The sequence below is a fragment of the Crinia signifera genome, chromosome 4, assembly GCF_055691185.1.
Source record: "Crinia signifera chromosome 4, ASM5569118v1, whole genome shotgun sequence".
Lineage (NCBI taxonomy): Eukaryota > Metazoa > Chordata > Amphibia > Anura > Myobatrachidae > Crinia > Crinia signifera.
The window spans coordinates 173248446-173274206 of record NC_139220.1 but is presented as its reverse complement, the minus strand read 5'-3'; the positions used below and the strand labels follow the sequence as shown (position 1 = coordinate 173274206).

Below are 25761 nucleotides of genomic sequence, written 5' to 3'. Positions count from 1 at the left end.
AACCCTGTCGACCTAACCCATGTCGACCTTCCTGCATGTCGACCCTCATGCTGGTGACCCAATGACCGTATCCCTACTGGGGACGTTATGCTTGTAATTGATGCTTCTACTGGGGGTATTATGTGTTTAAAGGTGCCCACACACGCACCGATCCCGGCTATGCGATGGGGTGCGCGCCCCCGCGGCACCTCATCGCACAGTACAAAAAGTATGTGCTGCACATACTTTTTGTACTAGCTTTTTATAGCATAGCATCGCATGCACACGCCGGGATCGGTGCGTGTGTGGGCACCTTTAGAGGTGCTTCTACTGGGGGCACTATGCATGTAAGCAGTTCTGCTACTGTGGGCATTATGGCCCTAATTCAGATCTGATTGCAGTACAAAATTGTTCTCAAAATGGGCAAAACCATGTGCACTGCAGGTGGGGCAGATGTAACAGGTGCAGAGAGAGTTTGATTTGTGTGAGATATTTTGTTTCTGTGCAGGGTAAATATTGGCTGCATTATTTTTACATTGCAATTTAGATTTCAGTTTCAACACACCCCACCCAAATGTAACTCTCTCTGCATATGTTACATCTGCCCCACCTGCAGTGCACATGGTTTTGCCCATTTTGAGAACAAATTTGTACTGCGATCAGATCTGAATTAGGGCCTATGTGTGTAAGGGGCGCTGCTAATGGGCACTTTATGCATGTAAGCAACGCTGGCAGGGTGTGTCAGCTTTGGAAGAAAAGTGGTTCATAAATACAAATATTATTACTGCTGCCTTTGAGCAGCATGATCAAGATGGCGCCGCTGATGGCTGCCTAGGAGCTGTGCAGCTCAGCCAAATATGTTCCCTGTGTGATAACTGTACTGTCTCTGCTTGTATTGTTACCTACCTGGCTGTAGCAGTGACCAGTGGCGCCGCTGATGGCTGCCTAGGCGCTGTGCAACTCGATGGGCATGTGTTCCCCACATGTAATGTCTTAATGTAATGTATGTAATGCCCCCCCTTCATCCCTGCTTGATGCTTACCAACTCCTTACCATGGATACTAGTCTCCACGGATGGGGAGCAGTGACGAATCAACATACCTTCCAGGGCCGTTGCACCCTGGAGGAAAGCGCCCTTCCTTAAATCACCAAGGCAGAACTCGCAGTCTAAGGGCAATGGCAGAGACCACTTTCATTCTACATTGGGCCGATCTTCATCCCAGGAGTCCTCAACTGGGAAGCAGGTTTCCTCGGCAGGAACAACGTCCATGCAGGGGAATGAGCTCTTCATCCGCAAGTCTTTCAGCTGTTGGTGAACAAATGGGGTCTGCCAAACGTAGACCTCATGGCCTCATGTCACAAAACCAAGCTACCCACATTCGCAGCAAAGGGCAAGAAACCCCCTAGTTTGTCGACGCTCTGGCGATACAGTGGACATTTCACCTACCGTATCTTTTCCCTCCGTTCTCCCGAATACCAAGAGTCCTGCGCAAGTTCAAGCAGGAAGAAGGACTACTAATTCTCATTGCACCAGCATATCCCAGGCGCCATTGGTATACAGATCTAATGATTCTTGCAGTAGAAGATCCATTCCCACTACATCTATGGCTGGACTTACTGTCTCAGGGGCCTTGTCTACACCCAGATCTAGCTCAGCTCTCTTTGACGGCCTGGCTATTGAGTCATTCGTGCTAAAGGTTTCTCCCCTGCAGTGGTTCAGATCTTAATTGAGGCAAGAAAACCAGTCTCTTCTCTGATATATTAGAGTATGGCATGCCTACTTTCAGTGGTGCAGTACACAGGCTTATACCACTCAAGTGTTCAAAGTTTCCAGACTTCTGGAGTTTCCTCAGTCCAGCTTGGACTTAGGCTTACGTTTAGCCTCTCTTAAAGTTTCAGCTCTGTCTGGTTCTAATGCAAAATTGCTCGTTTACCAGATGTGTGCACATTCATGCTGCGCATTCAGCCTCCGTTTGCTGCTCCTGTTGCTCCATGGGATTTCAGTGTAGTTTTAAAATTATTGCAAGGTCCTCCTTTGCAAGACACTGATCTTTCTTCTAGCTATTGCTTCGGCATGTAGAGTTTCTGATCTAAGTGCTCTATTTTGCCTTTCACCGTTCTTGATTTTTCATCACAATAGGGCGGTGTTGCGGACAAAAAGGGCAATCTCCCTAAAGTGGTGTCTGAGTTTTACCTCAATGAGGAAATTGTGGTTCCAGCCTTTCTGTCATCTAGCATCTCTCCTGGAGAAGCCTCCTTGGATGTGGTATTGGCTCTCAAAATGTATGTAGATCGCACTATGTCTATTAGATGTACAGATACCCTGTTTGAACTTTTTGTTTTTCACAAGCGTGGATGGCCAGCTACAAAATAAATGCTGGCTCGATGGCTTTGCATGATAATTTCCGTATCTTATACAAGAGCGAATCTTCCAATACCAAACTCCATTTTAGCTTACTCTACATGGTCAGTAGAGCCTTCATGGGCAGCACACCGCGGAGCTTCAGCAGAACATCTCTGCAAAGCTGCCACTTGGTCATCAATTAATACCTTCCTTAGGTTTTATGCTTTTGATGCCTTTGCTTCTCAGGATGTTTCCTTCTGGCACAGATTTCTGCTCAGGAGCGTTCCCTCCCTTAAATAACTGCTTTGGGACAGGGTGGGTGTCCTGTGGAGCACTGTGGACCCTGAAGAGGAAATATGGAGTTATGGTAGACTTACCATGGTTAACTCCTTTTCCTCAAAGGCCACAGTGTCCACAGGACACCCACCCTGAATGCACGTGGCCTTTCGCTTTCACTTATTCTCATATTTCCTGTCTGTGTGTGAGAATGTGTTCTTGAGTCATTCGGTCTTCCTTCTTCACTTCTCGCTCCTGCCTTAGGCTTACTTACAAAACTAGATGCCAAGGGTCAGGGGGTGGGATGTGCGGGAGGCGGACCGGAGTATCCTGAGATTAACTGTTGGTGCTCCGTACACAGCCTACGAGAACAAATCCAGTGTGACACCAAACTCAGCCAAACTCACACACCGTACCCGCCCGCCGCGGCACCCCTCCTCAGTATGCATTGCGCACCCTGGGCCTGCTCTGTCACTCAGTGCACACACAAGCTGAGGGACCCAACAATTACATTATTAAAGCCCTCACTAGAAATTAAACTAGTGAGGGCTTTAATGATGTAATTGTTGGGTCCCCCTGCTGCTGTGACATGCGCAGAGCGCTCTGCATTTTACCGGCATTACAAGCCGTTGTGATACGCAGACAGGAACTAACTCTGCGCCCATACAGCCGGGAACCCTGTATAATGACATAGCGGAAGTGATGCAGGGATAATGTGTTCCAAGTACTGGAAGCTGAAGCACGGCATGCGCTTCAACAACTAGTGGGGGCTGAAGAACCGTGCATCATTTAAACTCTCCAATTTGGATTATTAACGGTAATTAATCCTTTCATAATCTATATAATAGGTCTGCCTCCTTTTATATATATTTTTTATTATTGAACTATATGTCTATACTACTTATAAACACTGTGAAATGTTTTCACCGTCTGGATCAATTGGGTTAATTAGCTGACTAATTAAGTTGAGTGATCTTCCTGTCTAAGGGTATAAGAACCCAGGCCTGTTACTAGGTGCTATACCTTTGATAAAGTTGTGAGGTGCACAAAGAAACATGTCAGGAAGCATCTGTCATTTTTAACAGCAAATTGGGACACTTTGGTTATACTTGGACTATCCCGTTTTGAGATACTAGCTCACCAACTTCCTACTCCTGGATCCTCAGCATTACCCTCTTTTGGGAAACCACTACCTACAAATTTTGGATGACAAAATATTGCAACATCATTAAGGACACCCCCTCCATTTGGGGAATATATTCATCCTCCAGCAACACTTCCTACAATCTGGCAAGGTCTATGGATTCCCTCATTCAATTGCAATGGATCTGATCTGGGAGAATTGAGCACATTTTCTCAAGAAGAGACAAACGGGACTGCATTCAATAAGTATATAACCTCTGACTGACCCATTTTTTATCAAGTAATTTACTTGTTTCTATATATGAATAATTTAATTGTCTAATTTGTATACCCTTTCTTTCATTATTGTGTTGATTTTATACAAATAAATTATTATTATTATTATTAATACTTAACTCTAATTACCCAATTGACCAATTTGTAGCTCTTTTTATCTAGTATTCACTTTAAGGGGTTTGACACCCCCTAGCAGGAGCAGCTTGACACAACACCCATAGAGGCGCACTTTTTTCCTTTGGCCGTAAGGCTTAAAGTAATTCTTTTGTTTCTACAGAAGAACAAGTGTTGTCTCAAAGGGCCTTATTCGAGTTCACTCTTTCTGACAAAATCCGGTACTCTTTACCTAGATGGGCGCCCGTCGTGGTGATCGCGGGTACATTTATGTGTGGCCGCGACGCGACCGACGCGATGCCCGCGATTTCCCATTGAAACCCATGTTAAACATGGAAATCGCGTTGGTCGCGTCGCGGCCGGCCATAAATGTACCCGCGATGCCCGCGACGCGATGCTCCCGATTTGCCATAGGAATCAATGTTAAAAGGCCCGATGGACACGATTTTACTATTAAATGCCTCAATGGACCCGATTTGGCCATAGGAATCAATGTTAAATGGGCGACAGAGCCTAAATAAGCACAATTAACCCTTAAATGTCCCCCCAAATTTTTAACGCCACCCCACGATCCACGCCAACCCGAAGCGTGGCGAGCGCAGCGAGCCCGTGAGGGGCGGCGGTACGCGTCCTCCGACCTTTTCATGCCCTACTATCCACGTCGGCGTGGAGTTGAGAATAGAATAGTGTGGCGAGCGCAGCGAGCCACCGAGCCCGAAGCGTGGCGAGCGCACGCGGATACTTTCACAGTTATACGCGTCCCCTCGCAGGCTTCACAGGTGTCCGTGGCGACGCCGACACCTGTGAAGCCCGCGAGGGGACGCGTCTACCTGTGAAGGTATCCGCGTCCCCTCGCGGGGCTCGCTGCGCTCGCCACGCTTCGGGCTCGGTGGCTCGCTGCGCTCGCCACACTATTCTATTCTCACTCCACGCCCTAGTGGATAGTAGGGCATGAAAAGGTCGGAGGACGCGTACCGCCGCCCCTCGCGGGCTCGCTGCGCTCGCCACGCTTCGGGTTGGCGTGGATCGTGGGGTGGCGTTAAAAATTTGGGGGGACATTTAAGGGTTAATTGTGCCTATTTGGGCTCTGTAGCCCATTTAACATTGATTCCTATGGCCAAATCGCAGACATTGAGGCATTTTACATGAAAATCGCGCTCAATCAGCCTTTTTAACATTGTTCCCTATGGGAAAATCGCGGTCATCGCGGGTAGCAGATTTTTATGTACCCGCGATGACCGCGATTTTTACCCCCGACGCCCGCGATTTCAATCGCTGGCGCCCATCTAGGTAAAGAGTACCCAAAATCCTTCTTAGATGGACAAAACCATGTGCACTGCAGGTGGGGCAGATGTAACTTGTGCAGATCTAATTAGATTTGGGTGGGGTTTTACTTCAAAGTGAGATCTATATTGCAGTGTAAAAATAAAGCAGTCAGTATTTAACCTGCACAGAATCACAAAAAAATCACCAAATCTATTTCTATCTGCACATGTTACATCTGCCCCCCTGCAGTGCACATGGTTTTGTCCAGCTAAGAAGAAATTTGTCAGAAAGAGTGAACTCGAATAAGGCCCATAGTACCAACACAGATAGGTGAGTGAGTAATTTTGCGCACCCAGCAGCCGTAGGTCAACAAATTCTTAAGGTCCCTCAAACCTTCACCATACACCACAAACAAAAAATAGAATTGTGACTTATCAGGCGCTTGGAAATTCCACAAGTATCAGGATCCCTCTCATGTACATCACGTATGCAATAAAAGAGAAATGGCATAGAATGGTGAAGTACGTTAAAACATCACAATTTAATCACAATGGCCACATAAAATAATACAATTTAAAAAGCACTACAAATAAAGTGCATCAAGTGTCTTCAAAAATAAATCCTTAAAACAGGAGGAGGTGTAGCAATTACCAGATGGTCTGGAACTAGCAATTACGCAGTTCCAAACAAGCAGGGGTCCCCAATCCTCGTATGGATGCGGCTGGGCAATCCTCTGGTGGTCCTCTGGTTCCTCCTTTCTTAAGCAGCTTAAAGTGTAGTTCACCAACGCGTTTCTTCCTTCACTACTCTGCTTATTATTTACTCCCAGTATGAACGCCGCATTCACACACCGAGTGCTTGGCTTTTCTTTGTAGAGTTCTTTGCAGTAAACCATGAGTTATCATGTGGGAAGATTGGAGTTCTGTGAAGAGATGTACACCGCATGAAATCACTCTGGTGGAAGAAACGCGTTGGTGAACTGCACTTTAAGCTGCTTAAGAAAGGAGGACCACCAGAGGATTGCCCAGCCGCATCCATACGAGGATTGGGGACCCCTGCTTGTTTGGAACTGCGTAATTGCTAGTTCCAGACCATCTGGTAATTGCTACACCTCCTCCTGTTTTAAAGATTTATTGTTGAAGACACTTGATGCACTTTATTTGTAGTGCTTTTTAAATTGTATTATTTTATGTGGCCATTGTGATTAAATTGTGATGTTTTACTGTACTTCACCATTCTATGCCATTTCTCTTTTATTGCATACGTGATGTACATGAGAGGGATCCTGATACTTGTGGAATTTCCAAGCGCCTGATAAGTCACAATTCTATTTTTTGTTTGAAGTGTTGTCTCATGCTTACCATTGCACACGAGTTCCATATGGCCACTTCTACCTCTTTCAGACAGAAATGTATGCAATTCACAGCTTTTATACGGTATTTTTCATAGCCGGGTCATTTGCCGGTCCCAGCCTGACTACTCTCCCCCCCCCCCCCCCCCTTTTAACACAGAAAAGTATTTTACTTTTCTGTGTGAAAGGGGTATAATGTGACTCTTCCAATGAGAATGAGAACACTATGCAGGGAGGCCCATGTATTTGGATATTTTGGGCGAGTACATGGGCCTCCCACAACGGAAAATAAAGTGTAGTGCTCCCAATGGTGTAAGGAGTGCAAAAACTGAAAAGCTGAACAATGGCAGCGAGTGTCAAGAAGTTTTGAATCATGTGGTCATGTTTGCAGGGGCATAGGGAGGGTGTAGCCAGTGGAGCACGAGCTCCGGGCGACGAGACATCAAATGGCACCGGAGTCGTGCAGCCCTCTCCATCCCCCGCCCGCTTCCTGCTCTGCCTGGCTGAGCTCAGCTCAGTGGTGTAGCTAGGGCTCCATAGGGGAGCCGGCGTCATGGGGGCACAGGGTGGTGATTCTGTAATCTGTGAAAGCCGAAGGCAGGCTGTGGCTGCTCTTACTATGTTATAGTATGTTGCCGCTCTGCTCCAGCCTCCCCCTGCACAGGCAGCTGAGTTTCAGTAGTACAGAGTGGCTGTTGTGGCCGGAAGCTGTCATAAATGGAGATTAAAGCCTGCAGCTGCAGCCGCTTCATAGGTTATTGGCAGACAGTAGTTGGGGCTTGAGGTCACGTTCTAGTGACCAGCCCCAGCGCGAAAAGCAAACTAATCTAATGCAGGAGACCTGCTGTGTGTAGGGAGAACAAGCACTGAGACTGTACAGACCAAGCTGTTTATCTGCAAGAGAGACCCAGTGCTTTACTCCCCCCCCCATGTGCAGGAGAGACCTGTCTGTCAGGCTGTCACAACTTTATTTAACCCCTTGCTCCCTTCCTCTCTCACTCCCTCTTCTCTCTCCTTCCTCTCTCTCCCCCTCTGTCCCTTTCCCTCCTTTCAGTGATGTCTGTCACACTTTCACATCCATTTCAAACTCCTGCCCCCTCTCTCTCTCTCTCTCCCCCTACTCTCTTCATTTCCTCACGCCTTCCTCCTCTCTCTCTCTTTTCTCTCTCCTGCTCTTTTTCCTCTTACCCCCTTTCTCTCAAACCTCTCTCACTCCCCTCCATCTCTCAGCCCCTAATCTCTCTTTATCTCTCAGTGTGTACAGTGCCTGCAACAGTGAGCAATTTTAGTCCCCCTTGGCAACGAGCAATATTAGTCCCCCTTGGCAACGAGCAATTTTAGTCCCCTTTTGGCAATGAGCAAATTTCAGTCTACCTTGGCAATGAGCAAATTTCAGTCCACCTTGGCATTGAGCATGAAACCCCTTGGCATCGAGCATGAAGTTACTAGCAATGAGCATGTAGGTAAGTGGCACTTATGTGTCATGTGTAATGAGCATCACGGTTTGTTATATAGTATGTAATGGGCATTATGGTGTTATATAGTATGTAATGGGAATTACGGTGTGTTATATAGTATGTAATGGCCATCACGGTGTGTTATATAGTATGTAATGGGAATTACGGTGTGTTATATAGTATGTAATGGCCATCACGGTGTGTTATATAGTATGTAATGGATGGTACGGTGAGTTATATAGTATGTAATGGGCATTACGGTTTGTTATATAGGGGCAGATGTATTAAGCCTTAACAATAGATAAATGCAAGGGTGATAAAGAGAGATAAACGTCCAGCCAATCCGCTCCTTGCTGACTTTTTTTAAACACAGCCTGTAACATGGCAGTTAGCAGGTGATTGGCTGGATGTTTATCTCTCTTTATCAAATACAGCTGCCTCATAGTATGTAATGGGCATTATGGTTTGTTATATAGTATGTAATGGGCATCAGGTGTGGCCTTATGTGTAAGTGGCATTATGGCAAGTGGCTTTATGTGTATAATGAGTATTGCAAAGTTCGCTAAAATGTGCAATGGGCTTTACCGTGTGTGGTATAATGTTAGGCTGCGCCCCCTTTTTGCCGTGCAAGAGCCACCCCTACTACAAATCGGGGGGCGCAAAACATGCCCTTGCTCCGGGCACCGTGGCACCTAGCTACACCACTGCATGTTTGCCAATTGCCAGGAGAACGTCTGATGCCATAGTATACAGTAGCTACAGTATATAATGGAGGTTATGGCATTATATTTGAGCTGGTTTGGCATGGGTCTACTAGTTGTTATGCATGGTCAGATAACCTTTGAGATGTCCTTGATAACTCCCTACATTGTGGAAGTTCTACAGAAATGACTGATGTTTTTAAGCAGGACAACATTGCCACTTGTCATGTTTCCAGGGTGAAGCTTAACTGATATACAAAAAAATAAATAAATAAACCGGATGTACTGGCTAGCTCAGAGTCCAGATCTTAGCCCCCTGAGAACCTCTGGGATGAATTGGAGTGATAGGTGCGTTCTAGGCTGACTCAACCTTCTTCATTGTCACAATTGGGCATTGTACTTTAGGACGAATGGCAAAACAAACCACCTGATGTTGTCCAGAGACTTGTAGACAGTTTGCTAAGAATGGTGTCTGCAGTAATCACTGCACGTGGACCTAAAAAACTACTGGTGTCAATAAAATCTTTGTTCTATTTTCTGTCAGTGTTTAATTACTTTTGTGTACGAAGTAAATGTTGGAAAACCTGCTTTAGAGATATTATGTGGAATCCTAATATAACCTAAGGCAGGGCTGTTGCGGCCCTCCAGATGTTGATGAACTACACATACCAGCATGCCTTGCATCAGTTTCAGCATGGCCACATAGCAAAACTAATGCAAAGCATCCTGGGATGTGTAGTTCATCAACATCTGGAGGGCCGTAATTGCCCAGCCCTGACCTAAGGTATTGACCATAAGGTTAGATACAACACTTATTGTTTAATATGTATGTTCGTAGTGAAATGGACCTGTTTATATGCTGTCACATTCGGCCTGCTTTTGACCCACTACATTTGCCCATGCCACAAATTCCGTCTTTTTTCCGTGTGTGGATCGTTTTATCGACCACACTTAGTTTGACAGTCATTGGGTCGACAGGGTTCTAGGTCGACATGGTTGAAGGTCGACAGGTGTCTAGGTCGACATCGGTTTAGGTCGACCTTGCATTAGGTCAACATTGATTATTATTATTTTTACCCGAATGTCGACACAGTCGACATGGACACAGTTGGAAGTCAACCGCAGCCCCTCGCATCGCTCGCCATGCTTCGAGCACGGTGCCTCGCTGCGCTCAGCGCACTAAACCCACAAAAATATATATTTTACCATAGGTATGACCACATTAAAAATATGCTGCACTGTACTGCTTACACCAGTTTTGTGTCTGACTTTGGGGAGATTGGTAGACCTTTTGGTAATCACCATATATCAAGGAGTAACCCTGACATTCGTAGAGAGATGTCATATATGACAGAACTATGAAGTCATTAAAAAAAAACTAAAGATAAACTATGCATAAAAGGGGATTTTGTGAGATGTCTTAAAAATAATTAAAAAAATGTGAAAAAAAAATATTTATTTTTTTAAATTACAATTTTTATTGAGGAGCTAGATTCAGTCATACATACACACAGCACTCACGGGATTGTCTCAGAGATAAATAGCAGGACACAGGGGTCACTTAAAGCTTTAAGTGACCCCTGTGTCACGCTATTTGCTTTGTCTCTGGGACAGTCCCTCCTCTGTTACAGCACCCTGGCAAGTTGTTTTCAGACTTTGAGTGCCTTTTGGTCCACATGCACTATATATATATATACACACATACATACATACATACATACATACATACATACATACGGAGAATTGAATCGGCTAATTTGAATCTCTTTAGATTTCTATGTTTGTTGTATTTATCTCCGTATCCTCTTTAACCCCTTCCCGACATATGTCGGTTGCGGGGGAATCAAGCCAGCTCACGGAGTGAGCTGGCTTGAAAGAGAGCAGGTAATGGCTGTATATTACAGCCAGGCACCTGCTCTCACGGCCACGAGCGGCGAGTTCGCCGATCGTGGCCGTTTAACCCTTTAAGCACCGCGGGCAAAGCGCCCGCAGTGCTTAAATAGCTGATCGGAGGGGGGGCGCCCCCCTCCGGCGCCGATCGGGGCCCCCCGCGGCGAGATCGGAGGGTGCCGATCGGTTGCCATGGTAGCCAGGGGTCTAATGTAGACCCCTGTGCTGGCCGTGTCAGTATTCCTATTACATCCTGCCTGAGGCAGGATGTAATAGAAAGTGCTGAAAATCACTATGTTCAGCCATAGAGCTCTATGGCTGAACCTAGTACAGGCGATCGCGCCCCCTAGTGGTCAAGTACACTAGGGGGCCTTGTAGTAAAAGTAAAAAAAAAATAAAAAATAAGTTTAAAAATAAAAAAAAAATAAAAAAATATTAAAAGTTCAAATCACCCCCCTTTCCCCATTTCACAAATAAAAATAAATAAAAAATAAAAAAAATAAACCTATTTGGTATCGCCGCGTTCCTAAAAGTCCGATCTATTAAAATATAACATTAGTTATCCCGCACGGTTAAAGGCGTAAACGGAAAATAATTCCAAACGCCAAAACTACGTTTTTTGGTCGCATCGCGTACCCAAAAAAAAATAACTAAAAGAGATCAGAAAGTCGCCCATATCCCATAATGGTATTAATTAAAAAGTACACTTCAGCCCGCAAAAAATGAGCCCTCACCCTATTTTTTTTTTTAGTGGTAAAACATAACGAAAACTATATAAGTTTGGTATCACCAGAATCGTAACGACCCATAGAATAAAGATAACCCATCATTTTAAACGAACTATGAACTCCAAAAAAACCGTAACCAGCGCAAAATTGTGGAATGGCGTTTTTTTTTTTTTTTACCCCACATTGAATTATTTCCTGATTCCCCAGAATATTATACGGTATAGTAAATGGTACCATTACAAAGTACAACTTGTCCCGCAAAAAAAAAGCCCTCATGTGTCTATATAGCCGGAAAATTAAAAAAGTTACGCTAATTTGAACGCAAGGAGGAAAAAAAAAAAAAATTAACAAAAAAGGCAATGTCGGGAAGGGGTTAAGTGCTTGCAACTATATGGATATATTGTGTGACATAACCAGGCGCTGATGTTGAGTGGGAACCTATATGCAAATTGTGAACACTCAGTGATATGGCACAACTTGAAGGTTTCTTTGATGAAAATGCTTTAAATGAGGCTGAGACTGTGTTTGTTAGTCTGACTGATGATGAGGCTGACAGAGGGCCAAATGTAATAGGGTGAGAGTTTCAGAAAGTGAGAGATTTTGGGAGAGTTTTCCCCTTTTCTTTAAAGCAGCAATCAATTACACTGCAAAACCAGGTTGATTTTGCCATGTAATTGATTGCTGCTTTAACCCCTTCCTGACAGAGCCAGTTTTTGCGTTCCTGACAGAGCCCTTTTTTTCAAATCTGACATGTCTCACTTAAGTGGGGATAACTTTTTTTTGCTTTTACTTATCCCAGTGATTTTGAGATTGTTTTTTCGTGACACATTGTACTTCAAGTTAGTGGTAAATTTGGGTCGATGCAGTCTGTGTTTTTTTGTGAAAAATACCAAAATGTCGTAAAAAAATGGAAAATTTAGCAATTTGCAAAATGTTAAATTTTCTGCTTGTGAGACAAATAATCATACCACTCAAAATAGTTAATAACTAACAAAGACCATATGTCTACTTTATGTTGACATCATTATTTCAACTTCCTTTTAATTTTTTGGGACACTAGGAGGCTTGCAATATGAATAGCAAATTCTCAAATTTTCAAGAAAATTTCAAACACTGATTTTTTTAGGGACCAGTTCAGTTCTGATGTGACTTTGAGGGACTTGTATGTGAGACACCCCCATAAATGATGCCATTTCAAAAACTGCACCCCTCACAGTATTCAAAACAGCATTTTGGAAGTTTGTTAACCCTTTAGGTGTTTCACAGGAATTAAAACAAAGTGTAGGTGAAATTTCAAAATTTCTTTTTTTTTGCAGATTTGCAATTTTAATACATTTTTCTAAGGAACACAGTACATTTTACTAGAGAAATGTGACTGAAAATTGATTCCCCCAATTCTTTTGTTTTCATAAATATCCTATATGTGGCCCTAGTGTGCACGGTGACCAAACCACAGGCTTCATAATAGAAGGAGCACCTACTTGATTTTGGAGCCTCCTTTTTATGAGATTATTTTTTAGGCACCATGTAGGTTTCTAGGCACCATAAGATGCTAAAAGTTAGGAACCCCCCCACAAGTGACCCCATTTTGCAAAGTACACCCCTCAGGGAATTCATCTAGGGGTATAGTGTACATTTCAAACCCCCAGGGGTTTCACCAATTTTGATACAAGTGGGCAGTGAAAATGAAAAATTACATTTTTTTACACAAAAATGCAGTTCTGGCTCCAAATTTGTCATTTTCAGAAGGTATGAAGGAGACAAAGCACCCCAAAATCTGTGCCCCAATTTCTCCCGAGTACGGCAATGCCTCACATGTGACCAAAAAATACCAGTTGGGTGCATGGCAGGACTCAGAAGGGAAGGAGTGATTTTTGGATTTTGCAGCACAGATTCTGGTGGAATGAATGGTGGGTGCTATGTTGCACCAATACAGTGGAACCCCCCCACAAGTCACCCCATTTTGCAAAGTACACCCCTCAGGGAATTCATCTAGGGGTATAGTGTACATTTCAAACCCCCAGGGGTTTCACCAATTTTGATACAAGTGGGCAGTGAAAATGAAAAATTACATTTTTTTACACAAAAATGCAGTTCTGGCTCAAAATTTTTCATTTTCAGAAGGTATGAAGGAGAAAAAGCACCCCAAAATATGTGCCCCAATTTCTCCCGAGTACGGCAATGCCTCACATGTGACCAAAAAATACCAGTTGGGTGCATGGCAGGACTCAGAACGGAAGGAGTGATTTTTGGATTTTGCGGCTCAGATTCTGGTGGAATTTTGGTGGGTGCTATGTCGCATTAGCAAGACCCCCCCAAGCACCAATACAGTGGAACCCCCCCACAAGTGACCCCATTTTGCAAACTACACCCCTCAGGGAATTCATCTAGGGGTATAGTGTACATTTCAAACCCCCAGGGGTTTCACCAATTTTGATACAAGTGGGCAGTGAAAATGAAAAATTACATTTTTTACACAAAAATGCAGTTCTGGCTCAAAATTTTTCATTTTCAGAAGGTATGAAGGAGAAAAAGCACCCCAAAATCTGTGCCCCAATTTCTCCCGAGTACGGCAATGCCTCACATGTGACCAAAAAATACCAGTTGGGTGCATGGCAGGACTCAGAAGGGAAGGAGTGATTTTTGGATTTTGCAGCTCAGATTCTGGTGGAATTTTGGTGGGTGCTATGTCGCATTAGCAAGACCCCCAAAGCACCAATACAGTGGAACCCCCCCACAAGTGACCCCATTTTGCAAACTACACCCCTCAGGGAATTCATCTAGGGGTATAGTGTACATTTCAAACCCCCAGGGGTTTCACCAATTTTGATACAAGTGGGCAGTGAAAATGAAAAATTACATTTTTTTACACAAAAATGCAGTTCTGGCTCAAAATTTTTCATTTTCAGAAGGTATGAAGGAGAAAAAGCACCCCAAAATCTGTGCCCCAATTTCTCCCGAGTACGGCAATGCCTCACATGTGACCAAAAAATACCAGTTGGGTGCATGGCAGGACTCAGAAGGGAAGGAGTGATTTTTGGATTTTGCAGCACAGATTCTGGTGGAATGAATGGTGGGTGCTATGTTGCACCAATACAGTGGAACCCCCCCACAAGTGACCCCATTTTGCAAACTACACCCCTCAGGGAATTCATCTAGGGGTATAGTGTACATTTCAAACCCCCAGGGGTTTCACCAATTTTGATACAAGTGGGCAGTGAAAATGAAAAATTACATTTTTTTACACAAAAATGCAGTTCTGGCTCAAAATTTTTCATTTTCAGAAGGTATGAAGGAGAAAAAGCACCCCAAAATCTGTGCCCCAATTTCTCCCGAGTACGGCAATGCCTCATGTGTGACCAAAAAGTTGCAGGACTCAGAAGGGAAGGAGTGATATTTGGATTTTGCAGCACAAATTCTGGTGGAAAGATGGTGGGTGCTATGTCGCATTAGCAAGACCCCCAAAGCACCAATACAGTGGAACCCCCCCACAAGTGACCCCATTTTGCAAACTACACCCCTCAGGGAATTCATCTAGGGGTATAGTGTACATTTCAAACCCCCAGGGGTTTCACCAATTTTGATACAAGTGGGCAGTGAAAATGAAAAATTACATTTTTTTACACAAAAATGCAGTTCTGGCTCAAAATTTTTCATTTTCAGAAGGTATGAAGGAGAAAAAGCACCCCAAAATCTGTGCCCCAATTTCTCCCGAATACGGCAATGCCTCATGTGTGACCAAAAAGTTGCAGGACTCAGAAGGGAAGGAGTGATATTTGGATTTTGCAGCACAAATTCTGGTGGAATGATGGTGGGTGCTATGTCGCATTAGCAAGACCCCCAAAGCACCAATACAGTGGAACCCCCCACAAGTGACCCCATTTTGCAAACTACACCCCTCAGGGAATTCATCTAGGGGTATAGTGTACATTTCAAACCCCCAGGGGTTTCACCAATTTTGATACAAGTGGGCAGTGAAAATGAAAAATTACATTTTTTTTACACAAAAATGCAGTTCTGGCTCAAAATTTTTCATTTTCAGAAGGTATGAAGGAGAAAAAGCACCCCAAAATCTGTGCCCCAATTTCTCCCGAGTACGGCAATGCCTCACATGTGACCAAAAAATACCAGTTGGGTGCATGGCAGGACTCAGAAGGGAAGGAGTGATTTTTGGATTTTGCGGCTCAGATTCTGGTGGAATGAATGGTGGGTGGTATGTGGCATTTGCAAGACCTCCGAAGCACGGTGAAATTATGAACCTAATAATCCATAGATGTGTGGTATATTTTAAAACACTCCTTTATACATAGGCCGGGTTTGTCGGGGCAAGTGTCACACTGGAAAATAGTTTGCTTTCTTATTCCCTTTTTATAGCAAACTTTGCACCTTTTTTGTGTCCTGCCCTTTTTTCCAGTGGAGGGGATTTCATCAGGAAAATGCTGCCCTGGTACAATACGGGGGCCAGTACTAGAAGTACTGGGGCCCTCAGCCTGCTGGTTCCCAAATATTAGGCCCTTTATGACTTCCTCTTGAAAGTGCATAAATGTCCCCCTCTGGCCGGTAGAACGGAATAGCACGTAAGCGTTATACAGTGCCATCTGGATGATATACACGGCCAGCTTCTTGTACCAGATTTTTGTTTTCCCGCAGGGCACTGTACGGCTTCAGTACCTGATCTGAAAGATCCACTCCGCCCATGTACCTATTGTAATCCAGGATACAATTAGGTTTTGAGGTGTGGGTACTGGTACCTCGTACAGGGACGGAGGTGGTACTGTCTCCGTGAATTGTTGTCAGTATAAGGACATCCCTCTTGTCCTTATATTTGACCAACAACATATTTTCGGTGCATATTCCCCTGCTTTCACCCCTTCTCATTACTTGGGCAATGTGCGTTTTTGGGAGGCCTCTTTGGTTCTTGCGCACAGTACCGCAAGCTGCTGTACCTCTTGAACCAAGGGCCTTAAACAGGGGGATGCTGGTGTAAAAGTTATCCACATAGAGGTGATAACCTTTATCCAGGAAGGGGTGCACTAAATCCCAGACAATTTTTCCACTAACACCTACGAGGGAGGGGGGGCATTCTGGCGGTTCAATTCTTGAATCCTTCCCTTCATATACCCTAAACCTGTGGGTGTACCCTGAGGTGCTTTCACACAACTTATACATTTTTATGCCATACCTTGCCCTCTTACTGGGAAGGTACTGGCGGAATTTAACCCTTCCTTTAAAATGTATAAGGGACTCGTCTATGCAAATGAATTTATCTGGGATGTACATGTCTTCAAATTTGGCACTGAAATGATCAATGACCGGCCTGACTTTGAATAGCCGGTCAAAGGTGGGATCATCTCTGGGTGGGCACTGTGCATTATCGTTGTAATGCAAAAATTTAAGGATCGTCTCAAATCGAGCCCGGGGCATGGCCATACGGTAAAATGGGGTGCTGTACAGAACATCTGTACTCCAATATTGCCTAATTTCTGGCTTTTTTACTATGCCCATATGAAACACCAGACCCCAAAACGTCATCATCTCTACTGCATCTACAGGGGTCCACCTAGCAAATGATGACGTGGGGTTTTGAGCAATAAACTGCTGGGCATATAAATTAGTTTGGTCCACCATTAAATTTATAAAATCATCAGAGAAAAATAATTTGAAAAAGTCAATTTCTCTGAGACCTGTGGAATCAAATTGGATTCCTGGCATGGCCAAAAACTCAGGAACCTGGGGCTCAAAATTGTCTGGTGGTGGGGTCCATACGAGATCAATTATTGGGGGGGGGGTCTCAGCTGCTCTACGGGGGCGTCTTTGAGGGGGTCCCTCATCACCAGAGGAGGAAGAGGAGCTTAAGGCGAATCCTTCAAATTCCCCGCTTGCATCACTGGCTGTGTCAGAGTCAGAAGCAAGCAGGGCATATGCCTCCTCCGCTGAATACATTCTTCTGGATGACTGGGATGACATTTGGGATGCCATTTTTATTTTTGTGTTACTGGTAGTGAAATGTTTCAACACGTGTATAGTGTAGGGGGGGGTACAAACTTTATTTCAACCCGGGGGTATGTAGTGTGTAGTGTGTATGTAGTGTGCAGAAAAAAAAAATACTTTATACAAAAAAAAAAATGGAGGGGTTAAAAAAAAAAAAAATTGAAGGGGTTAAAAAAAAAAAAAAAAAGGTCCTGCGCCAAAAATTGAGCACAGATGTTGGTCAGTAACGTCCGTCACTGAACAGCGCTGAAAGGCAACAGGAATTTGATCAAAAAAAAAAAAAAAAATAGATCAACCCTGTGCCGAAAAAGATGATCAGTGATGTACGTCACTGATCCGCGCACAGCGGCCACAGGACACCCACAAAATCACAGTGTGTGTAAAAAAAAAAATTAAAAAAAGACCCCACAGCACACACACAAAAAAAAAAAAAGGTGATCAGTGATGCGACACTGATTACCAGTGAGGGGCAGCAGGTGCAACTGACAGTGCAACTGGCAGGTATATATATATAAAAAAAAAAAAAAAACCTCTGCACCCCTAAAAAGTTGCTGATCACCTCAGATATAGTGATCAGCACAAAAGGCGGGGGCAGCAGACACAAAATTTAGCACTCTCTATCACTCTCTGTCGCTATCTCTCTCTATCTCTCTATCTCTCACTATCTAACACTCTATGACACTGCAGCAGCAGCAGTGACAGGTGTATATATATATATATAAAAATACCCTGCGCCCCCAAAAAGTTGCTGATCAGTTAATTTATACTGATCAGCACAAAAGGGGGGGCAGCAGTCAGTTATATAAAAAATATATAGCACAATCTGTCACTATCTCTGTCTCTCTCTCTCTATCTCTCTCTATCTCTCTCTATCTATAACTATCACACTGCAGCAGCACAAAATATAGCACTCTCTGTCACTAGGCCTCTCTATCTCTCTCTCTATATATCTCTCTATCTCTCTCTATCTCTCTCTATCTCTCTCTCTATAACTATATCACACTGCAGCAGCACAAAATACAGCACTCTCTGACACTATCTGACACTATCTCTCTCTATCTCTCTCTATCTAACTAACGCTATTACACTGCAGCAGCACAAGTTCACAGGAAGTCACAAGTAACAGGATCCAGGAAGCATCCAGCACACTACAAGCACAGATGAAGCAGCCAAGATTTGCAAGGATCAGGTAAGTATTTTGCAAGGTTCTGGTCAGTATATCGCGGCAGATTGGCACGGTGACCGCACTGCACGCAATTCCAGACCGGAATGGCGTCTGCAGTGCAGTCACCGTTAGTTTAAACCCCCCTCCATGGCTGTGATTGGTCCGTCGGTCCGACGGACCAATCACGGCCTTTGGGGGCGGGCGGGGTGAGGTGGGGTGACACCAGTGTCACCCTTACACCCCGCGGTGATTGGTGCTGTACTTTACAGCACCAATCACCTCCGATCGCGTGTCACCGGCGAACGTTATTCGCCGGTGACACAGAAAACGCTGTAATTGGCTGTTCACACTGAACAGCCAATCACAGCGATCGCCGACGGGGGGGGCGGCATCGCAGCCCCCCCTGGGCATGCACGGACATGTCTGCTGTCAGGGACAGCAGACATGTTGAAACTGTCACCGCGTCTATAGACGCGGTGACAGTTAAATGCCATGACGTACATTTACGCCATGTGTCGGGAAGTACTTCCCGACCATGACGTAAATGTACGTCAATTGTCGGGAAGGGGTTAAAAAACATGGGAAAACTCTCCCAAAATCTCTCACTTTCTGAAACTCTCACCCTATTACATTTGGCCCAGAGTATTGTTTGATCAAGTAGAGTTCGACAAATTGCCAGCTGAAACCTCTTTGGACTTGCACCATAAACTAACCAGGTTGCGTAAGCGAGAGGATTTGATCTTACACGGTCAGTTTCTATCCGAATATTATAGGAAAAAGCGCATACCAAGAGGTTTCAGGATTGCTAATACTCCGACAATTGGTCGTAAAAATTCAGTATTCGAAAAATAAAGAAGGGGGATAAGGTAGAACAATTTATCTTTAATCTGTCTAGCCACAAGTTAACAAAAGCATAGGAGACTTTATTGGAAAAAGGTTTGAAGTTTATACCGCCTTGTAAATTTGACAATATGGAATGGGCGTAAAGCACATAGACATGAGGGGGTAAATTTACTAAATCTTCTAAAATTTAAAAGAGATGATGTCGACTATTGCAACCAATCAGATTCTGTGTCATTTTCTAGGATACAATAGAGAAATTATAGACTGCATCGGATTGGTTGCTCTGGGCAACATCACCTCTTTTCATTTTTAGAAGCTTTAGTAAATTTACCCTGAGATGTCTGTATTCTATCTAGATGATAAAATCAGGTACTGATAATATCATGGTTTATACTGTATCTTTTTACCAATTCTGACAAATGTATTCTTTAATTGTATATCCATTGTACTGATTTCTTGTAATTTAGTTTATTTTTGTGTGTGTACTAAACCTTATAAACAATTTTAATATATATTGATACCCTACTGATAAACAAAGTCTTTCTAGTTTGACACAGTGTTTATTGATTTCATGTTCTACCTAGTAATTCTGTGGGTTTTTGTTTTCTCAGCTGCCTGCCTTGTACTTGGTTGTATGATATTCCCTGATGGCTGGGATGCAGACGAAGTTAAACGTATGTGTGGAGAAAAGACAGACAAGTATTCTCTTGGCGCATGTTCTGTGCGTTGGGCTTACATTTTGGCAATCATTGGAATTTTGGATGCCCTTATACTCTCTTTTCTGGCCTTTGTGCTTGGTAACAGATTGGACACCTTAATGGCTGAGCAACTCAAACTTGAAAGTAAAGGTAAATGTACATTTTATCATACCATACATGGATTGTTAGGGGCATTGCTAGAGCAAATATAGAAATGTGTATATAACTTGCTTTAAACAGTTTCAGACATCTTTTTGTGCACGTCATATTAAGATTGTGTCAATTTATGCAAAAGTCTATTGCATAGATTAAAAAAGGAAATTAAACAGGAGTAAAGCATGTAATCTTCCATAATAATATCATGCACTGTACGACCATGAATTGCATTGCTACTTCTGAGTATTAGGGTCACAAGTTGAATTTCAACCTAGAAACTATCTGTGCAGTTTGGTCTTTTGCGGGGTCATTCTGTGTCAAATCAACACACTGATTTTTACCTTACCATGTCAGATTTTTATATTATTTGGTATATGGAGAATATATGTAGTCTAAGAAATACACATTTTTATTAAAATTTCTCATGCCATTTCCAAATTATGGCTACAGTATGTAAGATTTTCTAAAATCTATAAAAAAAAAATGCACAACCAGCATATTTTCAAATCGCCATAGCAGCGCTTCTAATTGAACTAGAGAGGTAGGAGTGGTGTCATTTTACAGCTGTAGGACTCCGGTGGGACATAAAAATAATTTGTAACCAGTCGCACAGGAAAAATTAACGGTAACCCCTATATCACTTATAATAACAGTGTATTGGTATTGTGTGGGGTGTGCTGCCACTAAGACAGGGAATTGACACAAATACAAGACAAAGAAAAGACTGTCATGTGCTGTGGCGCACTCAAGATATCAGAAGGAAAAATAATCATAAAATGTAACTTTTAATAATTTTCATTTAAAGAACTGCGACATATAAAAACATTTACCATAGGAGGTACATAGAAAGTAGGAAACTTTAAAAAAAGGGGATAATCTCCTCTTATGGTGAACCCCAATGTCTGTTCCCCTGTATGAAATTGGTTGGGGCGTCTTACAATGTGTATCCGCTTACTGCTTGAGACTGAATAAACTGGTATCAATATTGTTGTCAGTATCTTATTCGGGTAGACTCCAGCAGATGGACACTTAATACCCTTTATATAAGAAAATTCCGTTTTGGGTAAGTGCCCAGATGAGGCAGTGGGGATGTCAGCGAGTGGTGGTGTGTGTTTATGATGTATATCAACTGATTTTGTCCAAGATAGTGTGTGATATGGGTTGGGATCATTTGGTCTATTGCATTATGGTAGAAAGTCATTAGGTCGAATCCATTAGGTCGACATGCTAAAAGGTCGACATGATTCTAGGTCGACATGGGAAAAGGTCGACATGATTCTAGGTCGAAAGGTCATTAGTTAGACAGGTCATTAGTTCGACAAGGTCATTAGTTCGACATTGTCTATGTCGACATTCACAAGGTCGACATGGGGTTTTTCACTGTTTTTTTACCTGAATGTCAACACAGTCGACATGGACACAGTTTAAAGTGCACTGCATCCCCTCGCATCGCTCGCTGCGCTCGCTATGCGTCGGGCACGGTGCCTCGCTACGCTCGGCACACTATTTTATTCTCCCACCACGCCCTAGTGGATGGTAGGGCATGAAATACCGCCTGTCGGCACATGTTGGCTCAAAAAACAGTGAAAAACTCCATGTCGACCTTGTAAATGTCGACATAGACAATGTCGAACTAATGACCTGTCGAACTAATGACCTTTCGAACTAGAATCATGTCGACCTTTTCCCATGTCGACCTAGAGTCATGTCGACCTTTTAGCATGTCGACCTAATGGATTCGACCTAATGACTTTCTACCATAATGCAGTAGACCAAATGACCGCATCCCTGTGATATACATCATAAACACACACCACCTATATAGAGGGTATTAAGTGTCCATCTGCTGGAGTCTACCCGAATTAGATACTGACAACAATATTGATACCAGTTTATTCAGTCTCAAGCAGTAAGCGGATACACATTGTAAGACGCCCCAACCAATTTCACACGGGGGAACAGACATTGGGGTTCACCATAAGAGGAGATTATCCCCTTTTTTAAAGTTTCCTACTTTCTATGTACCTCCCATGGTAAATGTTTTTATATGTCGCAGTTCTTTAAATGAAAATTATTAAAAGTTACATTTTATGATTATTTTTCTTCTGATATCTTGAGTGCGCCACAGCACATGACAGTCTTTTCTTTCTCTTGTACTCCGGTGGGACATACATTCTGCTGCCATAAATACTTGTTGAATCTCCTTTTGGACTGTAATGTTTCTGAAATTAATACACAGCAGGGCTTCTTTTGCAAAGATAACCTGGTGAGCTCACAACCTTGGGTTCACCTCTTTATTTACAGGGGCTTTTACTGACCTGACGGGCCTGGACAATTCCCAGATAACTCATTTGTCTTGGCAAAGGTTTTGGCACATAGCTAAAAGACTTCCATTAATTTCTAATCTCTTTATAAACGTGACAAGTTTCTCTGTGGTTTGGGGATCTACATTACCCACTTTTACACACCCCCAATGCCAAAGTACATTGACAACAGCTCTGCCATCTTATGGGGTGAGTTTTCCTCTGTTTTCTTGAACAAGGCAGCTAAACTAAAATCTGATGTGAGTCTCTTTGGAGTAACACAAATCATGGCAGCACTAATCTTGGCATGGTCCAGTAACACAGATGACCCAGTATTTTGACCTTTAAAGTCAAGAACACCAACACCTCCCACTCCTTGAGATTCATATAAACCCACAAGGCCTCATTGGACAGGTATGGCACAAGCTTCTCCACTCAGACTTCTGGTGGCCGTTTCACCCTATTTGTCATTCTCTCATGGTAAGCTTCTGGGTCATTGTCAGCTGACCTTTTCTGAAGCTTGGGCTCCTTTAGACTTCAAGTGGTCCAGTTAAGGAGGTTCCACTCCAGGGTCTTTCAGTTGGACCTTCTGAACAAATGGTCAGGCTGTAATCTGCAAATGCATCGGAATATTCGCCTGGCAGACCGGAGCAGACTGTCATTGCAGTGGTGGCTCCACCCCCCCCCCCCCCCCCAATCTTTTGGTAGGTCGGAGATTTAAGATCCAGGAATGGAATCTGGTCATTACGGACGCCAGTCTCCTGGGTTGGGGAGCGGTAATGATAGGAGTGACCTTCCAGGGCAAGTGGACTTCCTGGGAATCCAAGCTCCTCATCAACAATCTGGAGTTACGTGCAGGATATTATGGCCTTTGTAAATCGTCAGGGTAGTACAAGGAGCAAATCCTGCATGAGAGAGGTGAGCAAGATTCTCTCATGGGCGGAGACTCACCTGGCAGTGATCTCAGCCATATTCATCCCAGGGGTAGACAACTGGGAGGCGGACATTCTCAGTCGCCACGAGATTCATCCGGGGAAATGGAGCCTAAACAAGGCAGTGTTTGCAGACATTGTTGATCGGCGGGGAATCCCACAAATAGATCTGATGGCATCCAGATTGAACAAAAAAGTGACCAGATACTGCACGAGAACCAGGGATCCTCATGCGGAGGTAGTGGATGCACTAACAACACCTTGGGTTTTTGACCTGGTATATGTCTTCCGTCCGATTCCGTTGCTCGCAAAGGTTCTAAAAAAGATACGAAGCGAAAGGGTGGAGGCCATTCTGGTGGCTCCAGACTGGCCTCGCAGAGCATGGTACGCAAACCGTCAAGCCATGCTAGTAGACTACCCGTGGCATCTTCTTCAAATAGAGGACTTATTCACTCAAGGTCCGTGCATATTCCAGGCCTTACAGCAGCTACATTTGACAGCTTGGAGATTGAGCGGCAGATGTTAGCCAGCAAGGGACTGCATGCTTCAGTCATTTCAACTATGACACAGGCCAGGAAGCCGGTGACATCAACACACTACCATCATACAGTATTTGGAGGAAATACTGTATGTTGGGTGGGGTAAAAAAATGGACGTTTCTCTGGTGGAATTCAAATCTATTCCTACAAGCCTGATTGGATTTGGACCTGCGACTGGGCTCTTTGAAGGTCCAGGTTTCAGCTCTCTGTGTTTTTCCACAGAGAGATAAAAACACAAAGACAAGAAAAAATATATATATTGGCGCTAAACCTTGAACCGTACTATGTCTTTAGTAAAACTATTTGGGTGTAGACCATATACAGTACACTGCCGTGTGCGAACTGCTTTTTACAGATAAGAGTAGCACACACAGTAGGTTCCTGCAGCGTTAATATAGGAAATGCCAATTTCCCGATAGTGGAAAGTACAAAGAATGAAAATTATAAAATGCGCTGGAAACAATATATATCACAATGTATACAAATGTTTAATAAACTAAAATTTTTTTTATATATATAATATATACACTGGCCAGTGTTCATTAGCACAATACAATAAAAGCACAATTCATTGTAGACAAAATCTAATATAGTAAGTTCCACATAGATTTGGTATGAATTTTCTGTTAGTCCCACTTAGGAGTGGGGAGGGTTAATACCCTTGTGGTGGATGAGGTTAATGTTCTTTTGATTTTGTCTGGCCAAACACAATAAAAAGGAGGAAATTGGCAAATTTACAGGAAGTGCAGACTTTTCTGTAGGGAGTTTTATGAATTCAACCTCCTTTTGTGGCACCATGGGACTTGGACAGAGTACTATCTTTCCTACAGTCTTCTTGGTTTGAACTGCTTGATTCTGTAGAATTAAAATTCCTCACATGGAAGACGGTGGTACTACTTGCTTTGGCCTCGGCTAGATGGGTGTCGGAACTTGGCGCTCTGTCATGCAAGAGTGCTTATCTGATTTTCCATGAAGATAGGGCAGAATTACAGACAAATCCAAGATTTCTCCCTAAGGTTGTGTTACACATTCATCTGAACCAGCCTATTGTTGTGCCTGCTCGTGATTCTCAGTCTAGCCTCCCTGAATCTTTGGATGTCGTTAGGGCTCTCTGGGTTTTTGTCCAGAGAACTGCACGGATTTGTAAAACGGATGGATTTTTTGTTCTGTACGATGCTCAAAAAGGGGTCACCTGGCATCCAAGCAATCTATTGCTCGCTGGATTTGCACGACTATCAAGCAGGCTTATGGAGTCGCAGGCCTACAGGACGTCCTGGGCGGCTGCTCATGGAGTCTCAGCGCTGCAATTATGTAGGGCTGCTACATGGTCAGAACAACATACGTTTGTCAGATTCTATAAACTTGACGCTTTGGCCAAAGAGGACACCCAGTTTGGGAAGGCATTACTGCAACAGTCTCTGCACTTTCCAGCCCGTCCTTAAGTCTTTGGTCTATCTACTTTGTTCTGAATGAATCCCAGTATCCCATATGGATGCGAGCGAAAATAGTATTTCTCTGACATGCAGCAGGGGCCACTGGGAATCACTTTGGGTTTTGGAGCTTGGTTAGCTGGGAGCTAGGCACTACTTAGTTTTAATACAGGGGAGAC

General features: G+C 43.6%; 1 protein-coding gene across 1 annotated transcript in view; it reads left to right on the top strand.

Moving 5' to 3' along the window:
* The window catches only part of LHFPL3 (LHFPL tetraspan subfamily member 3), an 80576-nt gene that overhangs the window by 17111 nt on the left and 37704 nt on the right, over positions 1-25761 (top strand). Inside the window, exon 2 of the mRNA XM_083183016.1 lies at positions 20136-20372. Within this exon, the coding sequence (XP_083039142.1) occupies positions 20136-20372 (237 nt within the window). The remainder of the gene's footprint in view (positions 1-20135; positions 20373-25761) is intronic.